This window comes from Chamaea fasciata, unplaced genomic scaffold, assembly GCF_029207755.1.
Source record: "Chamaea fasciata isolate MVZ Bird 193981 ecotype frontalis unplaced genomic scaffold, bChaFas1.0.hap1 SCAF_5, whole genome shotgun sequence".
In the NCBI taxonomy this organism is placed as follows: domain Eukaryota; kingdom Metazoa; phylum Chordata; class Aves; order Passeriformes; family Sylviidae; genus Chamaea; species Chamaea fasciata.
Window position 1 is genome coordinate 9,367,894 of NW_027094090.1, and position 14,189 is coordinate 9,382,082.

At 36.3% G+C, this 14,189-nt stretch overlaps 1 protein-coding gene across 6 annotated transcripts in view; it reads left to right on the top strand.

Annotated features, from left to right (window-relative positions):
* PCLO (piccolo presynaptic cytomatrix protein) overlaps nt 1–14,189 on the top strand; it is a 322,274-nt gene that overhangs the window by 185,694 nt on the left and 122,391 nt on the right. For all 6 annotated transcript variants that reach the window (XM_066182777.1, XM_066182779.1, XM_066182780.1 and 3 more), the window contains exons 8-9: nt 4,082–4,218; nt 12,090–12,171. In XM_066182777.1, coding sequence (XP_066038874.1) covers nt 4,082–4,218; nt 12,090–12,171 — 219 coding nt within the window. The remainder of the gene's footprint in view (nt 1–4,081; nt 4,219–12,089; nt 12,172–14,189) is intronic.

Genomic DNA, 14,189 nt, shown 5'->3' on the forward strand with positions numbered 1-14,189 from the left:
CTTTGCATGCGCTCTATTGTCTGTAAATGGCAATGATTGTCTCAAAAGACACATTTGCATGATTATGAAGTAGTATGGTTTATTTTATCATTTCTACTAACCTCCGTTCATTATTGCATTATTGGTTTTTTACACATGCTGAATCTTTCATAAGCATTAGAAAAAATTATCTATTTGCCTTTCTCATACTTCATACTAAGGACTTTGTTCTGTAAGTTTCTCTTCATATTTCTTAGATATTTACAACTCCCTCATGAGCTCTGTGTTTCAGGACAGACTCAAGGTCATCAACTTTTTTTGTATTTATCAAAAGCTTAACTGTTTTTATTGTCCTCAGTTCTTACCACACAGAGTCCTATAATTAAATCTGAAAGCAGTTGAGAGGACCTCCCCGAGTTGCAACTCATATCATTCTTCCTAAATAAGCAGATGCTATCTTGCCTCTTCTCAGCTTGTGACTTTTACGGGTCATTCTAGAGTCACATTGTGAAAGATACAGGACTTTTCCTCCTGAAAACTAAGGAGAACAAACCTGGACCAAAAAAATCTAATTTGGTGCTATTCTACCTCATATGAACAGGTCATAGGGAATTATAGATCTGCCCGACAGTGCATTTTATTTCTCATGTATATTTGTGTGAGACATACATGTAACACTTCAAGTTGAACACATGTCAGTTTTAAATTAGTCTCTGATTAGTTAGACTCTTTCAATAATATTCTAATTCAATTCACATATTCTCTATTAGATTGATATGTCACTCAGGGCTTCCCCTTTCAGCAGTCTTTTTCTAATTTCTATCAAATTTGTCTTCACAAATGGCCTGTTTCTTGGGAAACCAAAACACTTCATTACATTATTTTCAAATATGCAGTCTAATAACAAGTAACCTGGATTGAAAATAATTCATATAATTTGGATGTAAGATAAAAAGTGTTCAAAAGAAGCAATGAAATTTCTTCAGAAAGTTATGGTCTTCTTTTTAAGGGACCATGTTCTCTGTAATAATCTGATGCCCTGACAGTGGGCAGCTATTCCGGCATGTTTCATCCAACCTTTTAGCACAATTTGCTTTGCAGCTGCTCTTTATTTTAAGCAATTGCTGCATGGTCTTCATGAGATTTCATTAAAATAAGACAGTCTTAAGCACTGGCTTTGAAAAATTCTTGTCATGCTACAGCTTGATTTATCATCTTAAGAGACTTTTAAAAATTAATTTTAGTTAAAATGTCAAATTTAAATTGTTTTTCTTTGGTTCAAACTGAGAGATGTTTGACTTTCTATTCATTTTTATAAGTAGCATCCTATAACAAATACTAGAAGAGAAAGCAAATAGGACTTTGAGTCAAAGCCTTCTGTGTTTCACTGTAACAAGCCCTAAAACTGTGCTTCAGGACATAAAGTAGTGCTTGCACTGGGATTCCAAACTTCAAACAGGTTAAAAAAGTAGCCTTAGTGTTGAAAAAACGCAATGTCCAGTGGTGCCCATTGAAAATAAACAGCATTTTGAGATCTTGAAACACCTGGAATTTTCTCAGGCTTCCCAGTACCATGAAAACTCTGATCCAGCAGATAGATCTCTGTCAACCCCACAGCTGTCACTTTCCACACATTATTAAGTATGCTGAAGATACTAATTTTCAAAAACACTGAAGCTAGTACTCAATTTTATGAATACAAATAGCCCTTGCTGTTCAGAAGGTATAAAATGTACCTTTTCTCACCTCAAGGGGTTTTTTTTTGTTTGTTTGTTTGTTTGGGTTTTTTTTCTCTCTTATGTCTTAATCTGGCAATTCTTCAATAGAGCTTAGTAGTTTAAAATTGAGATATCAAGACATTAAGATATCAACACAGCCAATTCCTTGTAATTTTTCATCTGTGGGATTTAGAATGATCACTGTTACTTCTCTGATTGAGTTTCTTGGATCCCATGGCCTAGGGTTCAATCTCACCTGGTTAATCTGTGTGGGTAGAACCATCTGGCTGTATTCTGTTAGTCTTAGAATAAAAGGATGACTTCTCTAAGACTGTCAGTGGTTCATCTTGGCTGTTGTCAGGTTTCCAGCTGCAACAAATCCCAGCTGTGCAAGCCAAAACCAGTGGGGTGTGTATGTACATGTGAGTGTGGTGCGTGTGTGTATGTTTAACATACATTTATAACTTCTTAAATTTCAATAAAGTATGCACATTCATCAGAGTTTGATTAAAAAAGAAAAAAAAAACAACAGGTAGGCTGGTCTGAACTTCAGTATGGAATTCTAAGTTTTCAAGAGAAGTAATCCAGGAAAAGTTATTTTAACCGAGGCAGGAGGAAAAAAACAAAACAAAACAAAACAAAACAAAAAAACAAAAACAAAAAAAAAAAAAAAAATCATTCTTTCATCTGCTCAGATGATGACACAGATTGTGATAGCCAGCATTAGAATCTGGGGTCAGAAATATAAATTAGGTTTTTCATGCAATCTGCAGAAAGAAGTTCTGTTAGGATGATTTATGGATGAGCCTGCTTTGTGCAGGTAATGGTCAACTGGCATAAATGTGTAAAGCATGAAATATTTTCATGCTGGACCATAATGGTTTATTGAGAGCAGTTAATCAATAACTAATCAATAGCAAGATGAGCATCAACAGCTAATAATGTCTCTGATAATTCATATATGCGTACCTAAATAATATTAAATAAACCATTTCATGTTAGATTAAGTTTGTGTACAGTCATGAAGGAAGAGACTGCATAATATCTGAATCAAGATTAAAAATTTTCTGAAGGCTTAATATAATATAGAATGTTTGTTTTACCACATACAACTTTTTTTTTTCTTCCAAAAAAGTCATGCATATATATTATTCCTCTTTTTAGAAAATTTTAAGAAAATAGTAGCGAAAAAACACCTTCCTTTTTTTCCTATTAACATTTTTGTGAAACCATTTCTTAAACCAAATAGATAATGTTTACTTTCGCAACTACATAGGAAAGATTATTAACACTACCATTTTTCCTTTTAAATTCTTTTCTGTCATGCACATTCACTCGTGTTACTATAGGAAAAACTGATCCTATTTAAAGTTTGCAATTCCTTGTGGTTTTGCTGAAACAAGTATTGTTTCATTTTGAGTTCCAAATATATCTTGCTTAATAAAGCATAAAATTCAAACTTGCCTTACATTCTACATTCCATTACCTGAACAATGCATTGGTTTACACTGCAGAAAACGGGACGTGATTTGATCCCAATGGAGTCACATTGTGTCAGTTGATCCAATAGTCAGTAAGCATAAATATGTGCATTTGCAAAACTGATTTCAGTGAAATGACATTATTTGATCCCCAAAAGATGTCTAATACAACATTTACTGTTGCAAACAGAATATTAGTCTTGAAGAATTTTTTTCTGAAAGAACAATAAAAATTCATACAGAAAGGTTCATACTGCAAAATCGGGGGATGGAATTAAAAATGAGAACACCTGTAATATTTCTGCTTGGAATTTCAGTTACATACGTTAGTTTCCTATCTTATTTGATTTGGTTTGGTGTGGATTTCATAGAGAGGTGTTAATTTTCTTATATGTAGTTCTAGATTCTTATATGTAGTTCCAAAATATCTTGAACAATATTCAGTTCAGAAATTTGGGAATTAGTGGAGTTTGTATTTTGAGGGTTGGTTATTTTGGGTTTTGATTTGGATTTTCTGAGTTTGTTTGGGTTTGTTGTTTGTTTTTTTTTTTCTTGGTCTGCTGCAAAATAACTAATATGCCTAAGTTTTTATCCACAAACATTTTAGAGATATGTGAAATCTGCAGTGCATTTCTTAACTGCCAGAAGGAGGTAGTGGCTATAGCACTTGGTAGATTTCTTCTATATTTAACATACATGGTTCTGACATAAACTGAATCTTCTCTCTTTGCTGTCTCACAGCTAAATAATACTCAAGTTCAATGTCTCAAGTCTCACCTCTAACTTTGCTTTAGCTGCATGGCCCATTAGTAACCACTCTGCATGTTTGCTATGCACAATGCACATTCTTGCCCTTTGCCCAGCACTGGACCAGAGCATTTGACCTGTCCTTGGTTTTCAAAGCCTATCATCTCCGTCGGGAAGAAACAGATTGGTTTGACAAGCCCCGAGAGCCTCGTTTGGAGAATGGACACATCCTTGACAGAAGGCTGCCAGAGAAGTTGTCACACTCTCGACCACTAAGTCAACACCAAGATCAAGTAAGCTGTCAAATAAGATGTGCCTCTAGTTTTATAGATGATTGATAATTTAATCATGCTGTCCAATGGTTCCCATAGGAACTATGGGATTACTCAAAATCCAGCTGCATCCAGCTGAAGTGCTGTTGAACCTGTATTCATCATCAACATTTGAGAATGAAATTAGATTACCTCTCCTCTACAATTCAGTATTAATTTATCAGATTGTCTTGACTTTTGAAATATAACTGAAAATATCTATACCTTTAATATTCCTATTGGTGGAAAAAAAAAAAAAGAAAAAAAAAAGAAAACAGTTAGTCTAATTTTCCTTTACCAGATTTATCACATCCAAATTCAAGTTCTTTCTTTTAATAGTTGAAGGAAAACAATTTCTTTATCCAGCTGACATTTTTTTCACTTTCAGATGGTAAGTATAATCCCAACAATCTATAATTAATTATTTAATAAATCAGCAAGAATTTATCAATCTAATACTTAGAATATTTCATTTATTAGAGAGAGGAAGAAAAATACCATAGTCTGCTTTTCAAGCTTGCCAATATTGAAATCAACTTTATCTTAGTGTACCATCATATTTCCTCTTTTTATTTAAAAAGTTTATGCATTTCCAATCTCTAAGGTTTCAGCTGCTTATATCAGTTGTCATTTTTACTGATTGATTTAGGTTATATCCTGATATATTCTTATGTTTTGATTTAGATTATATTTTTACATGAGATCAAATGAAAGCAATGAGTGTATTTTCTCAAGACAAGAGGAAATAACCTCAAATTGCACCAGGGGAGGTTTAGATTAGATATTAGGAAAAACGTCTCCATGGAAGGGATGGAACAGGCTGCCCAGGGAAATGGTGGAGTCATCATCTGTGGAAGTGTTCAAGAAAAATGTGGAAATGGCAGTTGAGGACATGATTTGTAGTGAACATGGTGGTGGTACTGGGCTGACACTTGGACTTGATCATCTTAGATGTCTTTTCCAACCTTAACAATTCTGTGATTCTGAGCGAAGGTGTAGCATGGCCCCTTTGTGATACTTAATAGCTTATATTGCTCACGTTAATTCCTCAGATAACATACTAAACAGGAATATCCCACTGTCAGGCAGCCTTTAAAACTTTTATGCTGGTGAGCATTTTCACTGACATTTGACATTCAAATGTAGGTTTTATGAAACAACAGTGTAGATTTTACAAAGCAAGTGTTAAAATATCTTAAAATACAAGCTGTCATTCTTTTTTTCCCTCCTTTCCTATCTTTAGCATATATGAGATTTACAAGTCGTAGGTTGTACTGAGCCTATTCATTTCTTGTTGAGAAAAAGGGCTTTACAAAATATAATTTTTATAGCAATATATTCAAATAGATAGCTCTATGATTCTATGAATCAATTTAATTGCAAGATAAAGGATGCTTTTGAGTCTTAACAACTCTTAATATCTCTGGCAATAGTTTAAAAAACTGTCTCTCTGAACACTTCAATCCTCATGAGAGACATCTATTATTCTAAGCCTACAAAATTGTATCTTACCACTACAGCTTTCTGAGGTAAAATTGAAAATTTTCCTTGAAAATCAGGTTTGTCCAAAAGGATTACTGCTAACCCTGAGCTCTGTGATATGGAGGTGGTTAGTAAGATACACTTATACTTCTAGAGCTCCAGAGCTTTTGTCCTGGGAAACAGTTCCAAAGCAAGGTCTTAGTTACAGAGATCTGATCTTTGCTTTTTTCTCTCATATAAGTAGTTCTACACTAGGACTGGTTGAAAAATTTTATTCAAAATTTTGCAGAAAGAATTTGTTCAAAATTTTGTTCAATTTTTTCAGCAGGAAGGTTAAAGGGCCTAGAAGTTCTTGTTTTCATGGATATTTCCAGGAAGAAAATATGTTTGGTTTTTTTTCTCCCTTAAGCTGTTGCGATATCCCCGTGCTTATATGGAAATAAAGATACAGCATTAAAATCTAGCCAAAGGCATTTTTTAAGGTTTTGTGAAATACGGGATATAAATTGGAGAGTGAACATGTTGTAAATAATTCTGTCTGATTCCATGTAAAGCCTCAGTGGAAGAGGTGATGTGTGACAAGAGGCTTTACAGTAGTTCCTTCTTCTTCTGTTTCCATCCAGGTTAGTTACTGTCAGTCACACACCAGTACAAAATAGTATCAATGACTCTGCGGAAAGGAAAAATGCCAAGTATCACCAACTCCACATCATCTACCTAATCAGAATGTTAGTCAGAGCTTGTCTTCTGTGAATATTTGTTTAAGATAACTTAAATATATTTTCAGACACATCCAGAAATCAAATTGTTTTGTGACAAGGTCAAAAGGGCCAAAGATATTTTAATAAAAGGTTCATTACTGAAACATTGCTCAGTTTTGAAATACTTAGCCACAGAAGAAAGTAAATCAGTATCAATATCTCTTTTTTTTAGCATTAGTATTATATTTTCAAGGGATAAACGCAAATAAACCCTATCAAACCAAACAATGAGTGTGGTGAGGCAAAGTAACCACTCCCAAAAGACTTTTTCAGCCCTGTGTGTTACAAAAGAGTTACTGAATTCACTGTGCCATGCTGTCTGTCTCCTGTATCCACACCTCAGTCCTGCATAGGAACCTGGAGTGTCCAAGTCTAATGTACTCTAGAGGCAAAAATGGCAAGTCATTCTCCATTCAGAACCATCTGAACATATCCACCTTTACCTGGAGTTCCTTTGCTGCAGATGTTTTCCTGAAATTAGTTAGGAGGGAAGTTTCCTGCTTAGCACAGGAATCGAGCCATTGCAACTCCCTTAATATCCCTTACTGAGCTCAAACCAGACACAGAAAAAATAATTTGCATCAATAGCACTAATGTGCTTGTAATGCATCAATCCATGTTTTCAAAAACTTACTGGCTTTAAATTTGCTATTTTTAGGATCTTCTATGTTAAAAAATTGAAATGTTTTAATGACCAGTACAACATGTGTATTCCAGAAGATTTTGATTCACATGTGTGAAATATCAATTTTCCTACTAGATGAAATCAGAAATGCTTGATTACATCCCACAGAGCCTGTACAACTGAAGGTAATAAATAAAGCAAAACCCTGAGCTTTTGAAGCAAGAATGCAGTGGAGTGACAACCCTGAACCTCCAGGTTTCCATGAATTTCTTATAACCTAACAGATTAGGCTTGCATACTGTATTATAAATATTAAAATACATTTGTTTCTATAGCAACTTCTGTGGTGCTATTTAGTATTCTGGAATCATGTTAAATTGCAGTTCAGTTGAATATCTTAATAGCCATTTCCCATTGTACTGATTCTGGACTGCTTCCCTGAGGAGGATAAAACCTTATCAATACACAATCTATTGTAGAATTCCCACTGATTGCTGTTGACCTCAACAGTTTGCTTAGTCACTGCCAGTTCACCAGCAACTTCTTTAAACCTCCAGTAATCAGGAGGGGGTTTTTTTATTATTATTATTTTCTGTGAAAATTGTTTGCATATCCTGTTACAAATGGTTTGGGAAAGAACAGTAGGAGGGGGTGGCAGGGCAGTAAAATTTCATGACAAGGACATGGACAATGAGAGTGTATCAAGAGGCAATAAGTAGTTTTTCAGTGAGGGGTTTTAAATGCTTCCAGTTATCATAGGTGAGTCTTTTTAAGCCCTAAACTAATAATAAAGTCCTAAACTCATTGTAATACCAGTATATTGCCATCAGTTCACTTAGGCAACAGTTTCCTAATCACAAAAAGAAGGCAAGGGTCCTAGATATGAAACCTTTTGAATGCAATCCCCTGTTTCTAAACACCCTAAAAAATTATATGCTTTTCTCTTCATTCATGGATCACAACCATCCTCTTGAAATTTAAGTCAAGCCTTTTTAGGGGCACTTGGATATTTAGAAATTATGAAAAAATGGGTCATAAGATGAGCATTGGGGCTAAAATGAGAAAATACCATTTGTGACAGAGATATAGAAGGCTACCTGCAAACTTCTGTTCCACATTTTTGAAGTCCATCTACTTAAGTTTTAATTGTTTTCCAACTAGCAAGGAGAATTTATTCTAAATTGTAATAAACTGTTTTCTGTTAGGGACTTGGTTGGTGGGGGGTAATTTCGAGATTGAAGTTCTCTGGAAATATGATGAGAAATGGGACATTTCCAACTTTAGTTTAGTTGTTAAAATATTTAATCTAAAGAATGAATTGTTAGCAACCCCCTCACCATAATTCACAGAGGAATTTAGCTGGTAGTGCCTCATTTCTTTGTCACTCAGAAATGTTTTTCTCTCTGCATGCCAGAATGACTTCTGGAGCAAAGGTCAGTGTTGAATTTACCTAACTGCAGAAGAAAATGCAACTTACTTTCCAATTTATTAACGAGCAGGAACATTGTATTTGTGAAGTTTTTATTCAGTGTGTCTTTTGCAAATTATCTCCATCACTGGGGATCTATCAGCAGAAAGAACTTTCCACCTTGAGGATTTCTAGAGAACTTGACATTTGTGCTCTGCACAGAGGGAATTTAGATGTTCAAAAGGGAAGAATTACCACAGCTGGAGAAGTTCTTGGTACCAGCTTGCACAGGCCTTGTGTTCTCATGCAAGTACCTGTGGTATTCAGAAAATTAGGATGGATACTGCCTAACCCACCACCTCAAGCATCCACCATCTTCTCCCTGGACACCTACCTCAGGTAAAGTTTCCCTTGAAAATGGTATTTCCCAGAGGACAACAACCAGCTGTGGCTACTGAGAGTCATCTTATCAGGCCCTGTCTAACACCAGTGGAAAGGGAGATGCAGTAACATTTAAAACCAGGAATGACTATGATTGTGGTGGTCCAATCCAAAGATCAGTTAATAAGTTATAGGTGTGGCTATGGCCCAGAATATTAAAATGGAATTAATGAATTTTATTTCTTAAACTTAAATATGGCACTGGGGATTTTTTTCTTCTTGATTATCCACTTTAACTTACAATATTCCCTTTTATGAGGCTTCCTTAGTGTTTGTTTATCAGATGAAACACTTAAAGACAACAGGAAATGAAATGCATTTTTGAACTCATCTTAGTAGTCTTAGAAAGCCTCTGCACAATTATTTCCCATTCATTCCATTTTTGGAGGGCCTTTGAGCTGACTAATAACATGAAACACATGACCACAGCTTACATTTCCTGTAGAAGAAGATGATATGCCAGTGCTGAACTACAAATCAAGTGTACTGAATGCTCCCTAAGAGGTGAGGAAGGATCTTCATGACGACAGGGGCAGATGACAGAAACCTCTGGGGTTTGTAACAGATTAGTGGGATCAAGTGAAGTTTTACCTTGTGACCTAAGTCTGGGCTTGTGGATTTGTTCTCTACTATGTGTTCTGCACTCCTCCTGAAGCTGTGCAGTAGAAGGATGGCCCCTCTGCACCAGTTTGGATTTCCAGTGTCCAAACTGGTGCAGAGCCAGTTGCGTGGCTTCATTGGGGTCCCTCTCTGTCATCACTGGGAAAACTGGGGGAACAGTCAGCTAGAGGGGATTCCTGGCATATATTCAGGTGAAGGGAAACCAACTTCAGTGGGAATAAGAAGATGTGAACAATTGGAAACACAAAATAATTTGTGTTCTACAGGTTTTGAAATATTCTAGTAAATTTTCAGATAAATTTCAGAATAATGTCTGTTTTACATGTTTTCAAACATTCTAGTAAACTTCTGATAAATATGCTCAGTAATGATTAAAGCAAAACATCAAGAACAATGTAATTGTTCTTGGTATTATCTATTTACAGCAACCACTTCTTTTTTTCTTATTTGTTCTGCTGCTTTCAGAAATGTAAGGGTCTGAAAGTAAAAGCCTAATGGCATGTTCCATTTAAAAACTGATTCCCATCAACAATAAAAGAATAATATATTACCCTGGATGCTAATAAAATTCAGTGATTTTATTCAGACCTATATGAATCACAAAGACTTATTTTTCTCATAAAATTCTGAAAGTAATGAGAAAGTAATAGACTAAAGAAGGAGACAGTCTATATTTTCTGATGTATTTTTTAGCAGTCATGTACAATATGGCATTGAATATACTTGGATTGTTATTTATTAAAAAAATAAAGAAGAGGGAATAAATAAAATAATATAAATTGAAGTTTAATGTCTGCAGCATTCCTCGGTTAAATTGACTTCCTCCCACCAAAATGGATCCCAGCTAAGGATCTATTCAAATGCATTCATACATTTCTTGTAAACGGGAATATTTCACTTTTTTATTTAATTCACTATAAAATTAGATGCATTATTTCAGATTTTTTACAATTTTATGTAAGCTACTGTGACAAATGCATCACTTTTATTGTTATATAAAACTTGCTGAATTCCTGACAGTGTCATTAAAAACAAAACACTTGCCCTGTCCATTAATGAGTGTGGAAGCCTCATGGAACTTTCTACACTCCTGGTAGTACTAGACTCTACATTCTGACAAAATCCCATGATAAATTCAAATCTCTGCCTGATCTCATGTTCTGATTTATTCTGGAGTTCTTGTCCGCTACCAAATCTATGATCTCTTTTCTGTCTGACATTAATTACACTCCATATTACTCTCACTATGTTACGGGAGGATTTCAGTCTTCTAGATGCAACATCATTCACGGGATAAGTAACTGAATCATGACAACGGATGTTTAAACTCTTCTGCTCATTGGGGATTGAGTTAAGCAAGTGCCTCAACTTCTCTGTTTCCCTTCCCATCATTTATGTGTGCTATCCATTAACTTCATAAACTCTCCAGGGCAGAGCTATGTTTGAAGTGCTTGGCTCAGGAGGAGCTTAATCCCTTTAAATGCTACTTAAATATAAATAATAGTAATAAATTCTTGTCACCAGGCTGCTGATACACTCAAGCTGCTGCATTTCCATGCTGAATAATATTGTCCCCTTGTCTCCTTAAGGCTGCTCCCTGATCTCCCATCCTGGAGCAGGCTCAGTCATACTCCCTCCTCTTGGTCTGGGTGCATTCCCCAGGCTTGGAACAGACTTGCAGGGGCACAGAAGTGATGGGTTCAGTTTTGCTACCAAAAGACCAAAACTTCAGGCGAAGGGGGTTGTGATGGCTGTGAGGGGAGGGTTGAGACCAACACTCTGCAGAGGCATTTTGGTGTGGGCTTGGGGTAATTATCCCTGGAAAGTGTGTCAGTCCCTGCAGCTTGGCCCCTTCTATGCCCAAACCATGGGGCAGGTGGGATAATTTCAACAGGAAAACTGGTTCTTTAGAGTCTGTAGTAGGATGGATTGCTTTCAGCTTTGATGTGGTCTAGAATCAGCCCAGGTAAATTATGTGCATTTTCATACAGAATGGAGTCCTGCGAGTTTTAGTTTAGGTCTTTCAGATGGCTTTTGGAATTTGAAGACAAGAAGTACATTAGACCATGTGATTTTGCTGAAACTAAGGCAGTAACTCATGGATGGAAACATATTAAACTAACATTTTGTTTACGTGTCTAAGAAAAAAATCTTACAAAAAATTCTCGAATGATGTTTTGTTTCTTTCTTATGTTAAAAATTGCTTGAATAAAGGATTAAGGTTTAAAGAAGCTATAGAAGAGAATGACCACCTTCTAGTCACTCAGAAAAATCAGATCTAGAGCCATATCTGAAATTAATCTGGAGTCACTGAAGGAAATATTCATTGCCCCACAGAAGGAATTTGCACTCTGACAAATGTCTTCAAATGTGGGAGAGTTTTTGAATTGAGAAGTTGTGATATTTCCCTGGATGAAATGAGTTTGTTTGCTTGTTCCTGTTTCAACTGTCTGAAATTATTGATGCACTTGTTGTTGGTTTATCTTTTTATGACATGCATATTTGTGTTCCTCAGATAAATGGGAGGCCTCTGCAGTACATTTTCCCTCATACAAGGCTTAAACTACTGAGAGACCCAAAGGATCACACAGTTTCAGGTAAAAAACCATCTACCAGACATGATAATTAATTTGATTAGCATGAATTATACAAAGGATTGCCAGTATTAAAAATAGTTCCTGTATCTATGCAGCTGGAAATTCAGTGGTCATTTTAAATCTTGCTCATTGACTATAACAGAAAGCAGCAGTGCATAAAAAAGGTCATGACATCTGTTCAAGATATATAAGCTGTACAGACATTAAAAACAGAGGAAAATCTGTTGTGTTATACGTATGAACAGTCTGTTTTGCTGTTGCTTTTTATGTAACTATATTCTCTGCATGAGTCCTTATAAAATAAGCTTGTGTAGGTGTTCAACATGTAGAACTGAGAATTTTCTTCTTTCTGTTCTGGAACTCTACCTCACTCCCCCCATAGAGGGGGTTAGCAAAACAATCAGATCCCATTTTTCTGTGATATCTCCACATGGAGACATTTATCACAGGACTTCAGATTTATTCTCTTTTTCCCTAATATTGACACAAATGTTCATGTAAGTAAGGGTCTGCTTGCCAAGGAGATGAAAGTGGTAGCAGTGATATTCATTCACCTTCCAGGCTGAGAGCTGAAATGCAGTGTGATACTTTCACGTGTCAAACTGTAAAAGGCTGCCAGTTACAGGACCTGGCACATGTAAGGTCTGTCTGCCTGAGCCTCTGGAATTGCACCCTTTCTCACACCTACTACTGATATGGAACTCAAAGTTATTTCAGTACACTGTTTTTGTTCTTCCAGAGGTAGATGCTTTAGCAGTTTTGTCGTGAAACCATGAGACTTTCTTTTAACTTGCTTAAAAAATTCTGGTAGTGTGTGTCAAACTCTCTTTCTGCACAGAAGTAATTACCGACTGCCAGCCCTGGTGTTCCCACGAGCATTAAGTAGAAAGTGGCATGAACTTACTTGAATTGCTAAATATTGTTTTCACAGGGTTTCTGGCAGGAGAGTCTTGATAATTTCCATCCTCGGTACCCACCTCATATTTAGGGTGTTAAATGAATGTTCTGTATGCATTATGAGGTGTTTTCTTGTTAGTCAGCGTAACACCCACCGATGATTTCAGGCTGCAGAAAGACCCTCCACCCACACAGCCCAGTCTGAAAGGAGCTGCCAGCTCTGCTGTGTGCCAGCCTGTGCTGCTCCAGGCCCTCCCAGCCCACAGGAACTCCTTGGCATCCTTGTAGAGATCTTTGCCCTGCAGGCTGATGAGTAATGCTGTGATCCAAGCTGCTCTCTTACTCAAAAATAAGAGGAATTACAACCACACAAGTGTAAAGCTCGTGATTTAGTGTTGCTGAAGCCTGCTCTCCTATGTAAAATTACTTACCCTTATACAGTGGGAAATGCCTATTCCAAGTTCTCAAGTGTCATGCTGGCAATCGCAGCAACACACAGTGCCTCAGGGAAAACGCCTTGTGAGCAGTGCTAGGCAAACCCAAGGTGTAGATATAGACATTTAATTTACTAATGCCCTGCACAAATGAGGTCATATAGGATCAAAAATTTACTCGGGGTCCTACTAAGGTTATACAGCCCACACTGGGATTGCTCCCTGCTATAGCTATATAATATTGTGCTTAAATTCTAACTGGAGAGAACAAGCTTGGTTCTGTCTACGAGCTGCCGTCATAGTTTTGGGTTTTAGTCCAGATAGATGCTTGGAGACGTGCACAGGTGTATTTCTGTTTGATGCATACATAGACTTCCCTACAAGTGTTTAAAGGCCTAAATGCAAATTGTACAGAAAAGAGCCAAAGGTAGAAGAGGGTGGCCCTGAAAAAGAAGAATTAGTTGTAGTTTTCACTCCTTATGCATCTTTGAAGTACCATAACTCCTTGATTATGTACCTCCCTTCCCTTCTCTCAAGTGTCTGAATGATTTAGATACATGAAAGCTCTCTTCAAATGTGCAGTGTGTTATGCTTAGCCTTCCGCTTTCCAAATGACATCTACCAGAGACAGGCCCATGGTTTTAAAAATAATTTTATTAAACATTGTCTCCAAGATAATAGTACACA